We start from the raw sequence: 22,883 nt of genomic DNA on the forward strand, positions 1-22,883 counted from the left end.
ATAGTGGATAAGTGGATATCGGTGACATGAATTTTGCAGGGTGTCCATTACATGTTGCATACACATCCAGGGATCACTGAAATATGCAAGTCCTTCTTCTGCACAACCCATATTGCTTGTACAAGATAACAGCAAGAACGAAAAGACAGGTATGGTCCATTTCAATAGCAGAATATTGTTTTCAAAGGGCATCATGGAAGAGATTGGTGGCTAGTTTAATGTTTTGTACCATGAAACCACAAGTTCTGAGCTTTCTTCCTGTAAGGAGATATGTGGTACATTCCTTTCATAAGCAATCTTGGATCATATTTAGAACTTTAGATCATTCTCAGTGTCTTTGATAAACAGGTCATGGTTATATGACCAAACAACAGTATAGCTTTCCAAATAAACAAGAAGATGCCAAGAACATCACCACCATACTTTCATTGTCACATCATCAACTATTAGTTTAAAAATTAATGTTAATACAAGAACAAAAAGTTTAGTTATGGTAATGTGTCTGATTGTTGACATTTAAACCAAGTAATTACATCCCCAAATGTCTAGATCAAAAAACAACTGTTAAGCCAATAGACGGAGCAAACAAATTCCCTTTAATGCTCCTTGTCACAAACAGGCAATGTGCCTACAAATAAACCATCTGCTTTCCAAAGAAACTACAAATCCATGTGTCAATATTAATCTGATCTGTATCTTAAGAGCTGTAACAGGCATTGCAATATGTTAACAAAAAAGATTATCAAAGAGAAACAAACACGGATTGTTTGAATCTGAAAAAAAATGTTCCAACAATTCTGCAGAACTACAGATGTTTGACCCATTTTTTCTGAAGAGTGCATAGGAAAATATATTCTGAGACAATTTAGCAGGTAATTAAAATGTTTTGATCTCACTTGGACTAGCAATGGAACAAATGTCTTGTTTTTCAGCTGTTTTACTTTTTACAAAATAGTGTATTAATTATTGTTAAAGAGCACAAACCAAACCAGAGACAACTAGATATGCTCAAAGCTGTAATTATAAACATAGCTATGAAACCAATGAGTCCTATTTCTAAGTAAAGAAATTTAGGATCAGGATGTAAGTCCTGGTAAGACTTACTGGGATGTAATTGCTTTAGGTTGCAACCCTAGGAACACTTTCCTGGGAGTAAGCAATAAAATGGCACTTACTTCTGAGTAGAGCAGTTTAGGATTTCTCCCTGAACATGCACTTAAATATGTACCAGTGGTATTTATAAGTGTCTGACTTTTCTGAAATGCTGCTACGGATTTTGCCCGTCAGAAGCTTGAAGATGTAGGCCTAAGAGGCTTCCTGCTCACAAGGTGTATAGTCTTCACTTGGCATGATTTCTTTGCTGTTAAAAAGCTTGTCTTGTGCAAGTAGAAGGAATAGTTGTGACTGATGAAGCTACATGGTGACATTTGTATTAACTTTCTGTAAAAACTAGGTTTTGTGAAAGGATCACACAGTTGGGTTCCTAGCTAAACTATGGCCCCGGTCACACGGGAGACTTTGGCCCGGGAGAGGGACGGATCGGGGGCACAGCAAACGGGTGTGATCTCACCACAACATCTGGGAAGCGGCGTGTACCCGTCCCTGATCCGTCCCTAAACCCGGAAAACCCACTGCAAAAAAGAACCTCCTACAGAGGAGGACTTACATGAAGCACCAATGCAAGCACGACCGTGGGATCGCTGCCGTGCTCATCGTCCGGATCAATCCAGGCTCCCCGCCAAACTGTGCATGCGCACACATGCGCAGCTCGGCTGTCGCACTCTTTCTTCAGTGGCTTCCCCCCGGCATCGATCGTGTCGGAGAGAAAGTGTGCGGCGGCGCAGGGGATCTATGTGATCTCGCCCGCCGCATCTCTCTTTTGGTGCAGCTTTAGAAAGCCGCACTTTACCCGTGCTATTCGAATACCAGGTACAAAAAAACTGCATTTGCCATTCAACTATTGGTAGGGTTGCCAGCTCCAGGTTGGGAAATGCCTGGAGATTTTGGGGGGGCGAAGCCTTAGGAGGGCAGGGTTTGGGGAGGGGAAGGACTTCAGTGGGGTATAAAGACATAAAGACCACCTTCCAAAGAAGGTGAACTATGCTCTGTCACCTGGAGATAAATTGTAATCCCAGGAGATCTCCAGCCACCCCCTGGATGTTAACCACCCCACCTGCTAGCCAAGGAACCACTAGCACTGCTCAAAACTCAGTCCCACAAGTATCCCCCAGTGTGTTTAATGAGGCTTATTCACAGGGAAGTGTAGACAGGATTGAAACCTGATTACAGACTTCACAAAGACCCATATGAATTTATTTAAGTTATTTATATTTCAGCTTTCTCACTGAGACTCAAGGAGGATTATACAGTGTGAATCAATGCAGTCATCATGACAGGTCATCCAATAAAGCATGTAATAGAATTAGGACTGCAGAAATTTGAAACGTATCTAAAACAAAGCATAAATATTAACATGATAGTGCATAAGTTACATAGCAGGATAATACATACAGCAACAGAGAGTATGTACTATGAAGTTATGTGGTGTTCACAAAATCAGCGCACAATGTGAGAAAATTATGATAATTTACTACTGGAGATTATGGAAATCCAAGCCAGACCTGTACACATTCTGACCTATTAAGCTATATATGGTGGCTCTGGTTCAATACCCTCCAAGTCAAATGGGGTTGTTAAGCACATCAGAATATGCAGCTGGTGGATTGCATTTTACAGGCTTGAATGAAAAGCTGGTTCACACATTAACAGGTGGAATGGTAAACCAGCTCTGTTTCTGAACTTTGCCACATCAAACAAGGATTATATAGTTGAATGATCACCCAGGGTGGGGAGGGGGATCCCTACACATGGAAAATGTGTTCTTCCTCTTTTTGTGAAAGCTAAATTACAGCAGAGAAGAGATTGGAATACAAAGACTTTAAAAACATAGTTACTGAAAGAGCTTCTTAAAGGAAATCAAAGCAATGTGATAAAGCATAAAATTTATATCATAACCTGTGCTTTGCGTCAAACTCACTAGAATATTAATCTGAACCAGGGGTCATTTCGTAGAAAAAGAGCTAGGGGAACTCATTAGCATAACTCATTAGCATATGCCACACCCTCTGACATCAGGGGCCCAGCGGTGGACCTGCAAGGCCAGCGGGAGTGCAAGGAAGCCCTGCCAAGGCCCTCCCTGGCCCCAGGCAGGCAGGGGTGGGGAGAGACGGGGAGGAAGCAACTTACCCTCCCTCTTCTCCTGCCTCCTCCTGGCTGAATGAGGGCTGGAAGCTGGGCGGCCGGAAGCAGGGGGCGGGGGTTCATCATGTGCCTCGCCCCCCGCACCTCACCCGGGGGAACTGCGTTCCCCCGCGTCCCCCCCCGAAATGACCTCTGATCTGAACAGCCACGAGAAGTAGTCAACATCATATGGCTTTATGTTCTTTTCACTCATTCCATGACACCAAAGACAAATGATTGTTTGGACCTTTGAAACAGCCTTCCTTTTACCTAAGTATAACTTCATTAATGAAAACAATAAAAGTATTATAAGCAAAATCTCTAATACTAGCTTTTACTCTGGCTACAAGAGTGTTACAGTTCACATTTAAGTGGGGGATTAGTCCCATCATACAGTCTGAGCTGCTGAATTATAAATCTGCAAAAGCCATGGCTTCCCAAACACAAACAGCTTTAAAGTATTTTGTCCCCCAGAATGTCCGAAAAAGACATAGAGAAAATCCATCTGGCAAGCTTGTGGGTGACGTAGCCTTGAACATTAGTGTGATGAAAAAATATTGGGAGGGGAAATAAAGAGTTTAAGTGATCTGTAATGTTTTGATAGCTGGAATCCACATGGAGGAGTAACTCAGCAAAATGATCAAGGCAGACACCAGGGCCAAGAGCAAGAGGAGAAAGGGAGCTTAGCTCTGGCCCTGTCCTGCAATAACAGGGGAGGCATGGAAACCATGACAATGTTTGGATTACAGACAGCAATGCAGTTTGTATTAGTTTTGGCCCCTGCTTAAGAGCGATTGCCTCAACCCAAAAGTCAAAGCACTCCAAGAATCTCCAAATTTTCCTGGTGTGTGTGTGCACACGTTGGCCTTGCTTAGTTTAAAAGGCACCTAAGCTTCTTTTTATTGCTGTTAAATGCAGCAAGATAGACTTGGCAGTCATTGAGACAGAAAATTGATTCCCCTCTTCTCCATGCCAAAAAACCTCTACTCCAGGAGATTACCAACTAATTTTCACAGAATGTTCCTCTGATATTTTGGTTGTGTACTTGTTGCAGGTGGGAAAAGATTCTAGCAAGACTGATATCAGAAGGAATATCTGTGTATCCTTCTCCTAAGACATTTGCCCGCACTAGAATATTGCCAGAGGTCATGAACAGTTTGGGGTACATCTGACATATGTCAAAAGCATACAAACATCCAGAAAGAACTATAAGGACAAGGTTATAACAGTTAGGATTAAATGTTTCTTACATATTAGGTATACTGATTCAATACACTTAATGCCCATTAATCCCAAATGAGACTGTGCCAGTCTCCATGTTGATCACTATAGTAACGGGTACATACCCCTTAGTTTGATTTTGGATCAGATTGGTATTTGTTGACAAAAGTAAACCCTGACTTTGTTATCATCAGAGTCTAATGTGCCTTTTCCCTATTTCTTTTCTTTCTTTCTTTCTTTTGGCCCCCCGAAGGGGATTTGTTTTTATTGCATTTCTATAAACTACAAAGAAAATATGGGAGGGAATCTAATATCTACGGGGGAAAGGAAAGTTAACCACTAAAAACCCAAGTAGTGAAGATCATTGCATAAGCTTATAAAATGATTAATCTAGCCTATTAATAATACAATGAGCTTGAATATTTAACTCTAGCCTATATTCCCCAAAACCCGATATCAATTACTGTTTAAGACAATCACAAAAGCATCAAAACTAAATGTAGCTTCTTAAAGGTGGAATTCAGAGTTCCTCAGCATCTCATTTCTTGGCATTTCTTTTCCTCAGATCATAGTCTCTTTTGGGAGCCTCAGCCCCCATCTCCGAATAAAAGACTTCCTCCGAGGTTGAAGAAGAGTTTTCACGGCTTTCTTTACTCTGGTCATCATCTTTGTCATCTTCTCCGGACCTTCCCAGTTGCTGCCTCAAGAACTCCTTTGCTTTCTTAACAGAGTCTATTCTTTCTTTTTTCTCATTTATTCTGAAGAGTAAATCTTCAGGAACCAGCCATTTGTACTGTATGTTGTTTGTTTGTAAAAACAATACCAAGTCTTTGAATTTCTTCCTCTTCTTTCTAATTTTAAATGGAATGTCTTTTAGTATCCGTATGGTATTACCGTTGATTTTCAGAGATATACCTGATGTTGTTTTCAAGATTTGATCCCTCACATGTCTTTTAGAGAATCTAACCACTATTTCTCCAGGCAGATTTTCTTAATGTATTCTGAATATGATCTGTAGACCACATCCATTTCACTTTGAAGATATTCCATTTTAAAATCTGCCACTGGTGCAAGTAAATTGCCCAATACTTGTTTTAGATTCTCTCCTTTTGTCTCAGGAATCCCTTGGAATCTCAGGATGAAGCTTGCTTTTTCCATTTGTAGTTGCAAAAGCTGGGATTCATCAGCAATTCTTCTCTTTTCCAACTCCTGTACACGTTTTTTTACCTTTTTAGATTTGGAATTAACTTCCTTCAGTGTTTCTGCTGTTTGCTCTGTTAATTTCTTAGTCTCATTCAGTTCCAGTTGTTGTGCAGTGAAGTTCTGGTTCAAATTAACCAGTTGCTGATTGATGTTTGTCATCTGGTCCAGCAGAGGGCGCAATGATTCAGCTAATAGCTGTGAAAGCTCGTTGGTAGCTTCCGTTCTCGAGCTTCTACTTCCCGAAGGAGGTTTAAGCTACGATGGTTTCTCTTTCTCGCCTCTCCTCCCCGCCATTGTTGAGGATTGTTTACTTTAAGAAAAAATTGCCAAAGTCTTTGTTTTTCACCCAAATGCTTTACTTGCGCTTTTGTGTGTTTCTTAAATCAGTTCTATGGCTTTTACATCCAGTGCCCTCTTTTTAAAATGCTCTGTTTGGATTTCATGTCTGAAAGTCCCCCCCCCCCATGCTGGCTTTCTTGACAAAGTTCGGTGTTCTGCTTTCAACTCAACTCACAGTTCATCGTTGGTCTCCTGACCCGCTTAAGGTTCGTGTATCTCACCCGATCTTCACGCACTTGTCCCGGTCAGCGACTCTTAAGCCATTTGGCCACACAGCAGTAGGACCTTCAGGGTGGAGGGAAGCCTCAATTCCCCAGCATCAAGCTGGTTGAAGAGGTAATCCCTCAAAAGCCCCCTGGCTAGGAGCCCTATCCCAAAGGGTTCCGGGGGGTAGAGGACAGTCGCCCCCCCTCCTAGCCACTGATGTTCACCAGGGTCGCGTCTGCCATCATGCCACCAAAAACCAGAAGTCCCCTTTTCCTTATTTTTAAATGTATTCTCACCAGGAGCAGACCTAAGCAGGTCTACTTAAAACTAAGTCCCCTTGTATTCAATTGTTGTCAGGACTGCAGCCTGAATGGCCATTAGCAGTGACAACCACTTCCACATTTTAATTATCAAGTATTGAGAACAGGCAGAGAGAACATTGCTATGGTCATGTACTCTGGTGTGATCATCACAGGAACATCGGCTTGGCCAGCCACTATTAGGGATAAAATGCTGTGCTACTTGCTCTGACCCAGCACAGGGTTCTCATTTTACCTCTTGCTTTTTCTTTTTCTTTTCCATTTCCTACTTCAAAGCAAATTTTGTAACTATAATTTTCATTGCCTAAACGTTTGTATACATAATCTGGATATCAAGAAATGCTACAGAAAACATTTGATAGTTGATACAGATGACGAAAACCATTATAACCCTGAACAACTCTAATATATATTCTAGTTCTATATTCCTGTTCTATATTGTCACCTTATTTCTCAGCAGAGGAACTAGAAATGCTAAATGAATAAAATCAGTTTCTAGACTTTCACATATCAGTTGCTTATCAACCACTTGCAGCATTTCCAATAACACACTCAAACAAGGAAAAAGGAGTATTAAAGTAGTCATAATAAAACTAACAGCAAAAGATGACAAGAAACAATGGGGGGGAAATCCTAATCACAAATTTATTACAGCCAAATATCCCCCCCCCAAAAAAAAAAGGCTTGGAGAAACAGAACAAATGAGTTAATCTTCTTAAACATCAGTGGCAACACTCATTAGCAAGTTCTTGGAAGATCTGAAACTTATCCATTTATCCTCAAAGTGCTCTGCTCAACTCTGTATTAATAACAAGGAGATTTTACATATCATACAACTTCTATTACATTCCTGTGTCTGAAAATGGACAATAAATCTAATGTTCATGTTCTTTTGAAATAATGTAATTATAGTTGCAAGTCCTGGGTGTAAACCTGCCTGGCCCTCATGTGCAGAAAGGGTTGTCCACTCTAGGTTGGGAAAAAGGTGGAGATTTTGGCGGTGCAACCCGAGGAGGACGGGGTTTGGAGACTGGAGGTTCTTTAATAGTGTACAATGCCATAGTGTCCAATTTGCAAAGCAGCCATTTTCCCCAGGTGAACAGATCTCTGTCACCTGGAGATCAGTTGTAATGGTGGGAGATCTCCAGCCACCACCTGGAGGTTGGCAGCCCTGTGTGCAGATAACCCCCTCAGGAGTCAGTTTACCACTCATCTCCCCTCCTGGGCCACCACTACTGAGCTCTGAATTCCAAGGTAGATCCCTCCAGTCCATAGAAGCTCATTCTTTCCCAGACCCTCAGGAGGAGCAGCAGTTGAGCTGCAAGTGGAGGCCTAGCAGAAAATGGAAGTGTGGTGGACATTAGTAGGGGAGGCCCATGGAGCCTGTCTTGAATGAATGGCTTGGCTATAATTCCGTAAGTGTGGCAGTACAGCAGAAATCGAAAGGGAAAGGGTAGCTAGCTCTTCATGAGACTCTGAACATTCAGATCAGGAAGGACTGCCTACTATGCCAGTCCTGAATAAAGTTCTTACCCTGTAGAATAGTCCCCCTTGAACTTAATGGAAGTACACCAAAGTAAGCAGTTTAATGACTGGCACCTAAAATCCTGGCCATAAGCGTGTTTACTCAGACTTCAAGACCATTGCTGCCAAAATCAGACTTCACTTACGTCAGCTTGCATCCATACATCCTCCAGAATAGAAGTCTGCAGGGTACTTATTGTTCTCATAAGCTTAGTGTTAGAGTATCTGAAACTGCAGTTTTGAGTAAATTTGTTCATCCTTACTTTACAATGCACTGCAAATGCACACTTCCTAGTCTTTCTAAAATATGGAAAATGTGCAAGGAACATCTGGATTTATACTGCTCTTTTGGACTAAACGTCATTAAGATGCATCATGGGAAACTACATGTTACAATCTTCCATTACCTCTCCATCAAAGAACTTTCCTACCACTCCCCTGATTGCATATTATACTTGCATAGTTTAAGAGAATCAGAGGTGGTAAGACAGATCACATTCCTTGTGTTTTGGATCTGCACCATCACAGAGAGATGGAAAATAGACTTCATTAAGAGTGAATTTTCCAGTTTCCACTTGTACCAGCTAAATTTTAGAGCCATATTTATTAAGGGGGTCAAACTAAATAAGCATTCCTTGTTCATTTGGTTACAAATACACAAAAAGTTCCAGTTCAGAGTCATTTTGTGTTTAATGTCTTTAAACAGGCATGTCAAAGACACCTTTGACTCTCCATTCATGTATCTTTTGTGATTTCATGAATTAATTGCATTAAGGAGCAAACGTTCAAAAGAATATTGCATGCACATAATATTCAGATCTACTTGTGGGTACTTTTAATAACATATGTGTATGTCTAAACTTGCATTATCTGAAACAGATCTGTTTGGTTTCAAAAGGAACTCAGCCTGTGCTTTTCAATTTTTTGGTTTTGTTTAATGAATAAGAAAGTGACCAGATAGAACCTCAATGGTGCTAAGGATGCCTAAGAAGGTACTACTGGTGGGGGCAAAGTTTGACGCAGGAGATGGGACATCTTCTGTTCTGGATAGGGTTGCACTTCCACTAAAGGAGCAAGTTGGGAGTTTGGGAGTGCTGCTGGAACCTGACCTGTTGGATAAACAGGTGGCAGCAATGGCCAGGTGAGCCAGTTGTGGTCAATGCTCCCTCTAAGCTGTGGAGTCTTATGAGCAAAACTTCTCCTTTGTGAGCTGCTGGCATTAAAGTTGTGAGCCAGCGATTTGGCTACTGCATAAATAAGTTTGCTCTAGAGCCATCCTTCCTGAGCCAAGGCAAAAATGTGTGAGCCAGAGGCTAAAAAACTGTGAGCTAGCTCATACTAACCCAACTTAGAGGGAACACTGGCTGTAATCCTTCCTGGGGAGGGCGGGTAGGGGGGTTTAATATCTTACAACTGTGGTGCATGCCCTGGTAACAAGTAGATTTGATTACTGCACACTCTATGCGGAGCTGCCTGTGAAGACTGCCCAGAAGCTACAGTCAGTAAAGAATGCTGGGGTCAGGATATTGACTGGAGAAGATCATAGGGACCACATCCCTCCAGTATTGTTCCATCCATCCTGGATCCCAATTTTCTTCTGGGACCAATTCAAGGTGCTGGCATTGCCCTATAAAGCCCTAGAATACCTAAAAGACTGCCTTCTCCCATATGAACCTACCCACTCACTCCGGTCATCTTTGGAGGCCCTTCTCTGAAAGCCTTTGCCATCAGAGACTAGACAGCTGACAACCTGAGAAAGGATGTTCTCTGTTGTGGTGCCAAAACATTGGAACTCCCCAGGGAGATTTCTCTGTCTCTCTGTGTTGTTGCCTTCCACCAGTGGGTGAGACTTTTTTGTTTTGTTTGGCATTTTCCCAATAACTGCTATTGGCCCTCCTCCCTGGTTTTGGTGCTATGTGTATTTAGATGTTTTTGATTGATTATTTTGTATAGTTGTTGTTGTTGTTCAGTCACACAGTCAAATCCAACTCTTCGCGACCCCATGGACCACATCATTAATGTTGAAATGTGTTAATGTTTCTGTGTTTGCTGCCTTGGAGACCCTATTGCGGTGGGAAAACAGCACAGAAATGTTCTTTAAAAGTAAATAAAAATAAAATAATAATAATGATTATTATTAATTATGGTGATGATGATACCAGTGATATTTTATAAAGCCTGAATCTTATGCACACTTCAGAGAGCTTAAGAACAGAAATTTGTGCTTACTTCCAAGGATGCACATATCGAACTGGACAGTGAAAAGAAACAGGTGGGAGTTGAAATCATGTGTGTTTATACATCTGTCTGCCCACAGTGTATCTAATTAGCATAGTCAATTCATACCATATTTCAACAAATTACTTTTCCAAGTAGCTTCCACTTTCCTAATAATACCATGTGCTGTGATGGTCACTGATACAAAAGTTAAATGTACTTGGGCTTCTAATACTTAATTGAAGAGTATCAGATTAGGGTCTCTCAAACATGAATTCCCTGTTAGCCAATTCAATCACTTGGTGACCCTGGGCCAGTCTTCAGGGCTACTGTGAAGATACAATGAAGGAGACAAGCTATAGATACTGCCCTGAGCTACTTGGAACTTCTTAGAACATGTAAATGATTCTCCTTTATGTTTTCATTCTCAGTCAATAATAAACAACTGTTACACCTCTTCAGAACACAGCTTAGGACAGCCCATTTTGACAGTATCAGTATGGGGAGGGGGACACAGAGAACACTGGATTACGGCTCTCACAGAACAGTGCAAAGGCTGCTCACATTCATCAGGTGTGAACATAAGCTTATCTATAGGAATGGTTCCATTCATAGCACATGGGGATTTGAACACTGGCACAAAGGGAGAAAGAGATTATTTTTCACAAACCATCTAAAAAGTCTATGTCTAGCCTTTTGGCTCTACCTTTATATTAGTTCCTATATCCCATACCTCTTTTCCTCCCATGCGAGAAGCACATTTTGCAAAGATTTTGTGCAGTGGTAACTGGTGGTCTTATCACAGTGATTGTCAAATTGTTGAAGCCCATCTTAGTAGGGAACCTGGATAACCTGCATAAACTGCATCCTCTACACAATTAAATGGTCATTTCTTGGGGGGGGCGGAAATAGTACTAAGATTGATTAGTAAGATCATTATCTATTTGGTATAGGGCTATCTTATTTAAGAACATAAGAACATAAGAACATAAGAGAAGCCATGTTGGAACAGGCCAATGGCCCATTCAGTCCAACACTCTGTCACACAGTGGCCCAAAACCAGGTGCCATCAGGAGGTCCACCAGAGGGCCAGACTCCAGAAGCCCTTCCACTGTTGCTCCAAGCACCAAGAAGACAGAGGATCACTGTCCCAGACATAGTGTTCCATCTATACCTTATGACTAACAGCCACTGATGGACCTCTGCTCCATATGTTTATCTAATTTATATGTTTGGATGTTAATATTGCTATTTATTTTACCTGCTCCTTTGATTAGTATAATTTCCCTGAAAGTTACTAGAATTTCTTGAACCATTCTTAATTTCTTAAGAATCTAAGAAACATGTGAAGCAGATTTTGCTAACTGTATTCTTTCTAAGTAATAAGCCCTGCTCTCCACATCCCTGTGCAAACAATAGGACCATTCCTATAGGTGAGAACCTTTGTGATGTGGTGGTTAAGGTCAGGGCTTTTTTTTGTAGAAAAAGCCCAGCAGGAACTCATTAGCATAATAGGCCACTTCCAACAGCAGAAACTCATTAGCATATTAGACCATACCCTGACAGCACAGCTCATTAGCATATTAGGCCACACCCCGTGCCTTCCCTTGGCTTGCCTGGGTGCCCCATGGTTGCGGGGAGTCTGGGCAAGCCGGCCCTTGGACAGGCTGGGGAAGGCACGGGGAGGCACTTAAATGCCTCCCCGATCCTTCCAGGGAGGGCCTGGCCCACCCGCCTTGGAGTCACCGGGAGGGTCACTCTCCAGGCCTTCCCTCTGTAGCCACGCATCCAGAGGTTTTGGCTGTAGTGGGTGTGGCCAACTCTGAAGCCAGACGGAACTCCGTTCCTGTGCGTTCTTGCCCAAAAATAGCACTGGTTAAGGTACTGTCCTAGAATCAGGGGGAGACTGTTCCAAATCCCCACTTTGCCAGAGAAGCTTGCTGAGTGACCTTGGCCACATTCCCTCAATTGAACTTACCTCACAATATTGTTGTGAGGATAAAATTGAACAGGGAGATTAATGTACCCTGAGCTTCTTGGAGGTAGAGAGGGACAGGGGTCATTTCCTGCGGGAGTGCACAGGAGTGGAGCTCTGGCAGTAAGGAGCCCAGGGGATGGGCACATGCAACAAGCCCCACCCCCTGCTCCCAGCAGCCCTCAGTTGGACCACAAGGAACAAGAAGCAGCCAGGTAAGTTGCAGAGCCCCCCCCCCACTGGCCCGCCTTCAGGTACAAGCTCTCCCTCCTCTGTGAGGACAGATCTGCACATTCCCCCCCCCCCATAGCTAGCAATCCAAAACAATCCAGTGGAGCCTGGGTGGTGGGTGTTGCCTTCTAACACACTTCTGGTGATGTCAGGGGGTGTGTCATATGCAAATAAGTTATGCTAATATGTTATGCTAATGAGCTCCTGCACCTCTTTTTCTACGAAATGACCCCTGGAGAGGGATAAAAAGGTACTAGGTAGATAGATGAACTGCAGTTCCATTTTCCATGCTGAAAAGAATAAGAATCATTATTCTGACACCATGCTTACATGAAGACTCTCTGCAGTGGTTCTAACTATAAGAAGAGTTTAATGCTGGATAAGTTTAATTAATAATACTGGTATTTGTTCTGTTTAACAAGACAAAACATAAATTAAAATAAAGTACTTTAAATACTTACAGTACTTACAGTTTATGACCGTGATGTCTGGTGGTTATAAAAGTCACATACACTCTAGTCACATGCCAGCACTTCATTTTAGCCACCATATTCACAACTATGAATAATTGTTTTGCTTACCATTCAAGCTTCCCACATAGCAATAGGCATCATAGGTTTCATTGGGAAGACGATATCCATAGGTTCTGACTCCTTCCTTTCCCATCATGTCTCCAAAGCAGCCAACTCTGGGTAACCTGATGGGATATCTGCAAGACAGTAAGTTAAAGCTGGTGAAGGTCAAGGTTTCTTTAAGCCATTCCCCACTAAGGATGTACCAAGGTTATTTATATCCAGATACACAGGCAAGGGGAAATCCAATTTTCTCACCTAACTGTCTGGTCAGACAACCAGCCAGCATCACACTGCTCAAATCCATCTTCATAAGCTGCTTTCAGTTGATCGGGGTTTGCTATAACAGCGCCATTCTCTATACAAGCCTCCTGAGCCTGTTTGAAATTCATGGTATACCTGCTGGTGGCTGCACGGTAGTGGAACACAACACCTGTGGAGAAAGGAAGTCCATCCTAGTAACTCATATTGCAGCAACAGTCACTAGATTTACAGTGATTTTCTCTCTAGCTTAGTTAAACCACCATGTAACAAGGATTGGAAATATTACTCAGTACAGTTCCAGAGGGTACAAAATAGCAAACTCCCCATCCCTCCTGCACATATTTCTTCAAACTTTTAAGCTGCTCATAAATGAAGGAGACCCACACTGCCACTGAAACCAGCTGAGTATCCTTGGGCCAGTCCTATGCAGTGTGACATACCTCACAGAGTTGTTATAAGAGAAGAGAGAAGAGATTGGATTTATACCCCACCCTTCACTCGGTCTGGGAAAGTATGGAGGGGAAAGTGCAGATTCCCATTTCTCCCCACCCACATCTGGTGGCACATCCAGTTCCATTTCCCATCCCACCCACTGTTTTACCACCCACCCCATCACCAGCAGGCTTCTAAAAAATATATCAGTATCTGGTGTATCACTAAAGTGCTTTAACACTGTATCTACTACCAATATGAAAAACAAAACAGCAAATGCCTGCTGGGGCTGGTGGTGGCATACAAGGGGGGAAAGCACTGCTGTTGCTGTGAATGTCCTTTGCATTTGCAGCAGCAATCAGCAGAATGGGGAGTTGCCACCTTGCAGAAGTAACTTAAAATCCAAAGCTTCCATTGTTTCAGCTGGAAGTAAAATAAGAGAAAAATCTGCTGTCCAACTTCACTTTAGAACATCTATTGGAGTTTGTCTTTCCCTTCTGTCTCTTTGTTACAAGAATTCAACCACAGAGTGACAAAATATAGCAACTGAGAAGCGAGTTACAGTTGCATAATACTTTTGTCCCAACTTAGACAAGCAAGAGTAATTTCTGGAGGGAAAGCCACGAGCACTTCAAGGGAAACTGAAATTGGTGTGTTTTACTCTGAATTAAATTTGTTAGGATTCTGTGGGATTATATATTGCTGTTCTATTTTACATTTTTAAACTTTAAATAAGAGCACTGAGCTCTCAGAATAGAGCAAACTTGAAGATACGGAAATTAAATTTCTTGCAAACAATTAAAATCATTTGTTAGATTGGCAAGACTATGTGTTGTTATCAATCTTTTATTATTTATATTTTAAGAAATCTTTAAAGACAGAGAAGCGGGGTTGCTTGAAAAGTTACAGACCTGATTTTTCAGCACTGGATGACTTTTTAAAAAGAACTTTTTGTTGACATGTCTACAGATGGTAAGTCTCCGCTAATAAAACTGCCATATTACAGTGGCCTGCTAATCAATTTATGGTTTCAGTGGTACATTTATGATTCCTCTGATAGCCTTTACATACTTAAGTTTAACAAGGTCCCATGACAAAAAAATAACCTTTGGTTTGAAGGATTAAATTATGCATTTAAATGCTGAGAGACTGAGAATGATGAAGTAGAGCGAAACAATCACAAAGGTGGTGTTGTGGTGGAGCAAACAGAGGTAGTGAAAACAGGATTGCTAGATATTAAAAACTGGTTTATAACACTGCATAGTATTGTACTATTAGCCACCTCCTGTGCCTTTAATGGCAGCTTGTTCTGCAGAAGTCCACAAATAGGGTTGCCAGGCCCCCCAGTCCAGGCAGGGGTCCCCCCACTTTTGGGGGGCCCTTTCTGCCATCAACCAGCTGGCTGGTGGGGGAGAAACCCCACCCGCAAATGCCCCTGAACGTGACATCCTGAAATCTTCTGGAAGTGACATCATGTCGTCAACATCAGGGGGTGACACTCTAGTTTTTGGGCCAAACTCTATGGTAAAATTGGGCTCAAACCATAGAGTTTTGCCCCAAAACTAGAGCACCACCCCCTTGATGTCAGTGACATGATGATGTCACTTCCAGAAGATTCCAGGATGGACCCTGGAACCCCCCACCAGCAGCCACATAGGACCTGGCAACCCTATTCACAAATGAAGCATGGAGATCTGGTGTCTTGTAGCATCCAAGATCAAAGAGCTGAGCAGGACCTCCCTAACTCCTCTCCTACTGCAGCCCCACTCCCAGAACTTTTCCCCAGGGGTGGACCATCATGAATACATGGTTGGCAACATAGGAGTCTGCAGCAGGAAGGGGACTCAGCAAAAATCCTCACCTCCTCTGGTGAAGGAAATGGGAACCAGACTGTAGCACACAATCCCAAATTATCACCCACTAATGCCTGCAGATCAGGTAGCTGTGAAAGGTATGGGAGCAGGGAATGGTAAACTCTCAGGCAACTATGGTGACTAATTATTTCCCTTGATTGAAGAAGTGAACACTGTATGTGTCACTAAGAAAGTTTGAGCTGAAGGGTACAAAAATGTAGAAACATGAGATGGGATCAATGCTGCTGCTGAATGCTTTTCAAGTTCTTGTATCAGCTGCCTAACCACTACCATCAGGGGTCATTTCATAGAAAAAGAGCTAGGGGAACTCATTAGCATAACTCATTAGCATATGCCACACCCCCTGACATCACCGGAAGTGTGTCATAAGGCCACACCCCCTGACATCACCGGAAGTGTGTCATAAGGTCACACACCCCGCCCCCAACGGTCCCGGCCGCCGCCGCCGGCCTTGCAGCTCCACTGCCGAGCCCCATGAGGGGCCCGACGGTGGACCTGCAAGGCCAGCAGGAGTGCAAGGAAGCCCCGCGAAGGGCCTCCCTGGCCCCAGGCAGGCAGGGGTGGGGAGAGGCAGGGAGGAAGCAACTTACCCTCCCTCTTCTCCTGCCTCCTCCTGGCTGAATGAGGGCTGGAAGCGGGGCGGCTGGAAGCAGGGGGCGGGGATTCGTCATGTGCCCCGCCCCCTGTACCTCACCCGAGGGAACTGCGATCCCCCCCGAAATGACCTCTGACTACCATAACAACATTTCTGGGGGAAAACCACAAGTGACTTCAGTACTCTCTAGGAAACAAAAATTATATATAAAGATGGCAGCTACTATCTACCAGCACCTGAAATTTTGAAGCTTTTAAGTAATTCCAGAGGGGATATTTGTTTTGATTTTGTGTTCTATTTGGGCTGAATGAATATTGAATTTTGCAACTCATATCAAATTCATATTGGCTTACAAAAGGAACAAGAACAAAAATGTACAGGTCATCCAAACTGCTTTGCAAACTGAAGCTGACAGAAAGACAAGACATGGTTTGATTTGCAAATACATCTCAGATTAATGAAATCTGAGGAAGGACAATATTGCTTAGTTATTGCATTTTCCCATAGACTTCTAAGCAAGGGAAAATCTAAACCAGAGGTGTAGAACCCATTTGTTATGATGGCCAGATCTGACATAAATGTCACTCTGTCCAGCCAGGCCATGTGTGCCATAAAACGTAAGCTAGCTCACACTAACTCAGCTTAGAGGGAACACTGGGCCTGGGGTAGTGGGGTTTAGGGAGGGGAGGGACCTTGGTAGGTTATAGTGCCAACCATGTTGCCCACCTTCCAAAGCAGCCATTTTCTCCAGGAGAAGTGGAATAAATATTTTAAACAAATAAACAAGCAATGCATTTAGTCTGAAGATCAGTTGCAATTCCAAGAGATCTCCAGTCCCTACCTGGATGTTGGCAACCTTAACTGAAAAAGAATGGCAAGTAAACATCACATGGATTTTTAAGCTCACATCTCGCCATTCAAATCAACCACTGTCTATTGCACTGGTTCTCACTACTGTCATTTCTGTCTTCTCTGAAGTGCCTCCATGCTATGCCTGCTTGGCTGCCATCATGCTATTATTACAAGATCAATAGTGGGCAAAGGGGAGAAAGAAGCATCTGTGTTTGGATGTTAAAACTGCATTGTGATGTTGCAAGTGTGAGCCATCCATCTCACTTCAAAATAACTGTAATTTTCAATCAAAGTGTGAACATGAATGTCCAAGTATAGATAGATACAGTGGGTTGGATCCTATGGTTACTATGAGCTGCATGGGAGCATTTTGGGTTGCAGCAGGAGGAGGTGAGCAAGTCATTCACTGCAAGCAGAGTTCCATTAGGGTTGCAAGCCTCCAGGTGATCCAGGTAATACTGGAGATCTCCCACTATTACAGCTGATTTCCAGATGACCAAGATCAGTTCCACTTGAGATAATGGCTGCTTTGGAGGGTGGACTATTAGGTATTATACCCTGCTGAGGTCCCTCCCCCTCCACAGACTCCACCCCCAAAATCTCCAGGTACTTCCCAACCTGGAGCTGGCAACCCCAAGTTCCATCCATCTGCAGAAACACTCTAGTGGATCCACAATACAATAACTTGATAATGAAATCTATATTTGCTTTCCCATTTCAACATTTCTACAACTTGTATGTGTGTGCTGTGTGTGTGCGCGCGCAGTGACATTTCTTAACTGTGTTGATATATAATGCAGAGACATTTCTTAGATGTGTTGGTATATTATATGATATGTCCATGCAAATTAAAGTATTTTGTTGACTTCCAAATATGAGGGTATGTCATGCACATAACGTACCATACTGATGCTGAGAACATGAATGGCCTTGTTGATGACATAGATAAGATATATATCTGCCAGTAAAATCCCACAGATATTTGCTAATAGGGTTTCCCTTGAAACCATTAAAATCTTTTAGCCAATTTAATAATTTTTGGAATCCAAATAAATGCTTGTTAAATATTTGTGGTCAGCAATCTTTCCCCTATTATTATAGTGAGGAAGATGTGGTATTTCCTTGCTGGGTGCAAAGCCTGCCAGAAGTTCAACAATGTAGATAAGAGATGGAAGTCTGTACTCTCCCTGTTTTCAAGGCTGGAATAGGCATAGAATTATTAAATAATGTTGATCTGTAACAGGAGGTTCAATTCTATTCTGAGGATCTCATGTGAGCCTTTGGTTCCCCTTTAGTTTATAACATTTACAAGCCAGACGACCCGCGAAACTCGCGGGGGGGGATTCAGGCGGAGGAGGAGTCAGGAACAGGTAACGTTTCCCCCCCATCCCGCTGGTTCCTCCGTATGGCCCCCCCTCGATCTCCCCCCCACCCGCCTCCTCACCCGGCTGGAAAGCGAGGGCCCTGCGGGTTTCTGAGCTTCAAAATTTCTGGAAATTTTACATCTCTACCTGCAACCAGATCTCTGTTGATGGAAGCAGCCAGTCTTTCTGGGTCCTGGCCTGGGCTGTGCTGAGCTACCCCTTCACCCACGGAGACCGGCCCGGAGGCGGTGCAGGCCTTTCCAAGCCCAGACGGTGGTGAAGCCAGTAACTTGGGCTCCAGCGGAAGCTTCCGGACCGCTTTCAAGGGCAGAGGGGGCCTGACGATCACCCGACCCGGAAGAGGGGCCCAAAGTCCGGAGGACCATGGCTGGGTCAGGGCTACCTAGGAAGGGCTGCCACCTGCTGCGAGGGGGGGGGCAGGCTTGGGGCACCCCGGACAGGGAACCGGCTCTTCCGGGAGAGAATGTCGCCTTACCCGAGCCAGGCCGACTCCTCAGCCCAGGAGGCGCGTTTTGCCCGCCTACGCTCTTAACCGCCAAAGAGAACAGTGCCAGGTTTTTCTCCACGGCAGCTTTTCCCAGCACGGAGATGCCATGAGGGGGACGTCGCCCCAGTTTAATTTCCACCTCTGCGGGACTCTGGCGTGCCTCTCCCAAGCCCGGTTTGCTGAGAGAGATAAAATCAGCACAGGAGGAGGAGGGGAGTGCGGCGGCAGCTGCTCCCGCAGCTTCCCAGCTAGTAATGACTGAGCTCTCAGCACCACCGGGGAGTCAACAGAGAACGGTCCGTGCCCCGCCTGGGTCGAGCAGCTCCTGGGAAGGAGAGAGGACACAGCTCTGTTTGCTCAGGGCGGGCAGCCGACGGCAGCGGCCACATCCATCTCGCGGGGGATGCAAGTGAGTAAGTCAGCTTGCACTGGGGGAAGGGGCCACCGATCCTGCACGGCCGGGGGGGCGGCTTGAGAGCGAGGCCCACGCGGCTTCTGGCCGCCGGGCCTTGGCGCTTCCCCCCCTCTCCCCCGCAAAGCGGCTGTGAGGCGGAGGCGGCGTTCCAGAGCGTCCCCTGCGCATGCGCAGGGGACGCTCTGCCAGTTTTGGGGGGATTTAAACATCTCCCCGAATTTTTTTTCAACTTTTAGTATTTTTGTGCACACGTGGGGACTGGCCCACGTGTGCACAAACCTCCCCCTCCCCCCCCAAGTGCCCCCGGAGCGCTGATTTAGCGATCCGCACTCCGGGGGCAACTTGGCTATTAGATATATAGATATACTTTTGCAGGGGTCTTGTTGTAGAAAAAGAGCTGCCGGAGCTCATTAGCATAACTCATTAGCATAACTTATTTGCATATGCCACGCCCCCTGACATCACCGGAAGTGACAGAAGGCCACACCCCCTGACATCACCGGAAGTGTGTCAGAAGGCCCGGCTACTTACCCTCCTGCTTCATCCTCATTCCCAAACGGAATGAGGATCGAAGCAGAGGGCGGGGTAAAGAAGGGGGCGGGGCTTCACCACGTGACCGCCCCGCCCCCTAGAGGTTCTCTTCCGGAGCTCCGTACCTGAGAGCTCCCCCCCGACTAGAGCCCTGTACTTTTGAGTTAACAAACTCACTACTGGGATAATGCAGTAAGTGATTTAGTTGCATGCTTGCTGCCGTGATGACATTCCAAAAATGTAAGTGATTTAATTTTCACCTTAATAAACTACCAGAAATAAAGTCTGAATTGTTCTCATCATAAAAAAAGAAATCAAATGATAGTGTTAACAATAGGCGGCATGTTTTCTACCTTCTTGTGTACAGAATGAAACATGCATCCACGATTCATTTGCAAATGGAATGCAAAGAAAACAGAAAACCACCTTTTAGTGTATTACAAAGTACCATCACTTTCCTGCCAGTTTCATGAAGCTGAGAAGCTTAATGTTAAACATTTGCCATTAGTAATGCTTCCCCTAATGTTGTGGTGAAGGAGGTGTGTTATTTTCTTCGTGTATAGAAAGACCATAATTATGTATTTGTGTGTGAGAAAGTAGGAGCAAAGTTTCCAGTTTATATTATATCTCATAATAACGCGATCCTGACCCCTACATATTTCCTCCAGCACATGGAAGCAGAACAGTGGCTGGAGTTGCCACAAGAGAAGGTACTTTTGATGTAGGTTGCCTTCAATGCTCCCTCTAAGCTGTGGAGTCTTGTGAGCAAAAATTCTGCTTTGTGAGCTACTGGCATTAAAGTTGTGAGCGAGAAATTTGGCTACTGCATAAATTAGTTTGCTCTAGAGCCATCCTTCCTGAGTGAAGACAAAAATGTGAGTCAGGGGCTAAAAAACTGAGCTAGCTCACAGTCCAGTGTTCCCTCTAAGCTCAGGAGCCATTTTTCCTGAGCTAAGACAAAAATGTGTGAGTTGGTGGCTAAAAAACTGAGCTAGCTCACTCACAGTAACTCAGCTTAGAGGGAACACTGGTTGCCTTGTGCGCTTTGGAAATCACTATATATAACATTAACAGCAGCAGAAAAGTATATTTCCCTTTGGCTAATACTCTCCCTCTAAAGCATGTTCCTTTCTCCAGTCTTAACTACTTGCAACTTTTTTAACCATGACAAAAATTTACTAGCATTCCAGCAGCTCTAGAAGCAAAAAAATGGTGACCATTCTGGTCTGCACAGAAGCCCTAAGGGAGGGAAGTACAAGATGAGGGATGTTGAGAACAGGGATCCTCTTAAGTGAAACCCTGGGGTTCCTTTGAACTGTGACAATTAACTACTTCTCTGCTTTAAAAGAATGGGAGGAGGGAGGAAAGGTTTCCTGGGAAGGAAGATCAGAAGAGTACAAAGAGCTTTTTAACATTAGAGATCTTCAACAGGAGGTTTTGTGGCAAAATCCAACCAAGTAAGGAGCACTAACTCCTCTCTCCTTACACTTGCCAGCTCAGAGGTAGGAGCTGTGTAGAAAAAATTAAACTTGCTGGCAGTTCACTTTGGGAAATTGGGGGGAGGGTGTGGTCACCTTCTCAAACTTGCCATTTATGAAACTAAAATAGAAGAGGAAGAGAACTGTAAGTTTGGTGTAGTGGTTAAGTACGTGGACTCTAATCTGGGAGAACCGGGTTTGATTCCCCACTCCTCCACTTGCACCTGGCTGGATGACCTTGGGCAAGCCATAGTTCTGATAAGAGCTGTCCTTGAAAAAGAGCAGTTTCTGTCAGACCTCTCTCAGCCCCACCTACCTCACAGTGTGTTGGTTGTGGGGAGGGGAAGGGAAAAGTGTTTGTAAGCCGCTCTGAGACACCTTTGGGTAGTGAAGGGCAGGGTATAAATCCAATCTCTTCTTCTTCTTCTAATGTTGCTTGATATACAAGGCGCACAAATGTGTGTCTGTGTGAGAGAGAGAGAGACAGACAGACAGAAAGAGAGAGAAAGCTCTAAATAAAACAAATAGAATCTTACCATCAACAGCCAGTGAGATGATGTCTTGAGTATCTTCTATTCCATACATGACATCACAGCGGTAAACCCCAGCATCACTTGCCCGCAATTTCACCATAGTTAACGATGCATCACCAATGTCTTCTGGGTGGCTTGGAACTGACACTCTCCCTTTGTAGCCTTGTCCAATCTTGATATTTCCATTTTGGGCCACCAAAACTGTAGATTCTCTTAGATCTTTTCCTCCTTTATCCTGCTCAACCTTTGACCATTTGATCCGAAGAAATTCACTAGTGTTGTGGTAGCTTGGGGGCAATGTAGGCAAGGTTGAGAAGAAGCAAGGAAGAACAGCTCTTCCAGCCAGGGAGCCCTTCACCGGGGGGCTTTTTTCCACTTTCACTGTAAGGAAGGAAAAATCATATTAGTGAGCAAGCAAAAGATAAGTTACAGATATTTAAAAACAAAATACAGGCAACTCCACCTCCTGCTCAAGACAGTAAGAACAGGTAGATGATACTGGGAAGCAACAGGGTGTTCTGGTAAATACAATATTATGACAGATTCAGCAAAACACATTTTTCAGTGGCCTCAAAGTTTTCTATGATGAGCTACAGCTGACATTCCACAGAGTATTAAGAGACAGTTTCATGTACACATCAGCACCATTTAGGAGCTCCTGAACTAGTTTGGTGTAGTGGTTAAGTGCGTGGACTCTAATCTGGGAGAACTGGGTTTGATTCCCCACTCCTCCACTTGCACCTGCTGGATTACCTTGGCCAAGCCATAATTCTGGCACAGCTGTTCTTGAAAAAGAGCAGTTTCTGTCAGAGCTCTCTCAGCCCCACCTACCTCACAGGGTGTCTGTTGTGGGGAGGGGAAGGGAAAGGAGTTTGTAAGCCACTCTGAGACTCCCTTGGGTGTTGAAGGGTGGGGTATAAATCCAATCTCTTCTCTTCTTCTTCTAGTTCTCAGAATTACTTTTGGAAATGAAAGAAATGTAGTAGTT

At 43.9% G+C, this 22,883-nt stretch overlaps 1 protein-coding gene across 1 annotated transcript in view; it reads right to left on the bottom strand.

Annotated features, from left to right (window-relative positions):
• Nucleotides 1-22,883, bottom strand: part of VCAN (versican) — a 180,704-nt gene that overhangs the window by 133,143 nt on the left and 24,678 nt on the right. Inside the window, exons 2-4 of the mRNA XM_015405831.1 lie at nucleotides 21,899-22,276; nucleotides 13,308-13,482; nucleotides 13,059-13,186 (exon numbers count right to left, since the gene is read on the bottom strand). Of these exons, the coding sequence (XP_015261317.1) occupies nucleotides 13,059-13,186; nucleotides 13,308-13,482; nucleotides 21,899-22,276 (681 nt within the window). The remainder of the gene's footprint in view (nucleotides 1-13,058; nucleotides 13,187-13,307; nucleotides 13,483-21,898; nucleotides 22,277-22,883) is intronic.

This window comes from Gekko japonicus, unplaced genomic scaffold, assembly GCF_001447785.1.
Source record: "Gekko japonicus isolate JY-2015 unplaced genomic scaffold, Gekko_japonicus_V1.1 scaffold172, whole genome shotgun sequence".
Lineage (NCBI taxonomy): Eukaryota > Metazoa > Chordata > Lepidosauria > Squamata > Gekkonidae > Gekko > Gekko japonicus.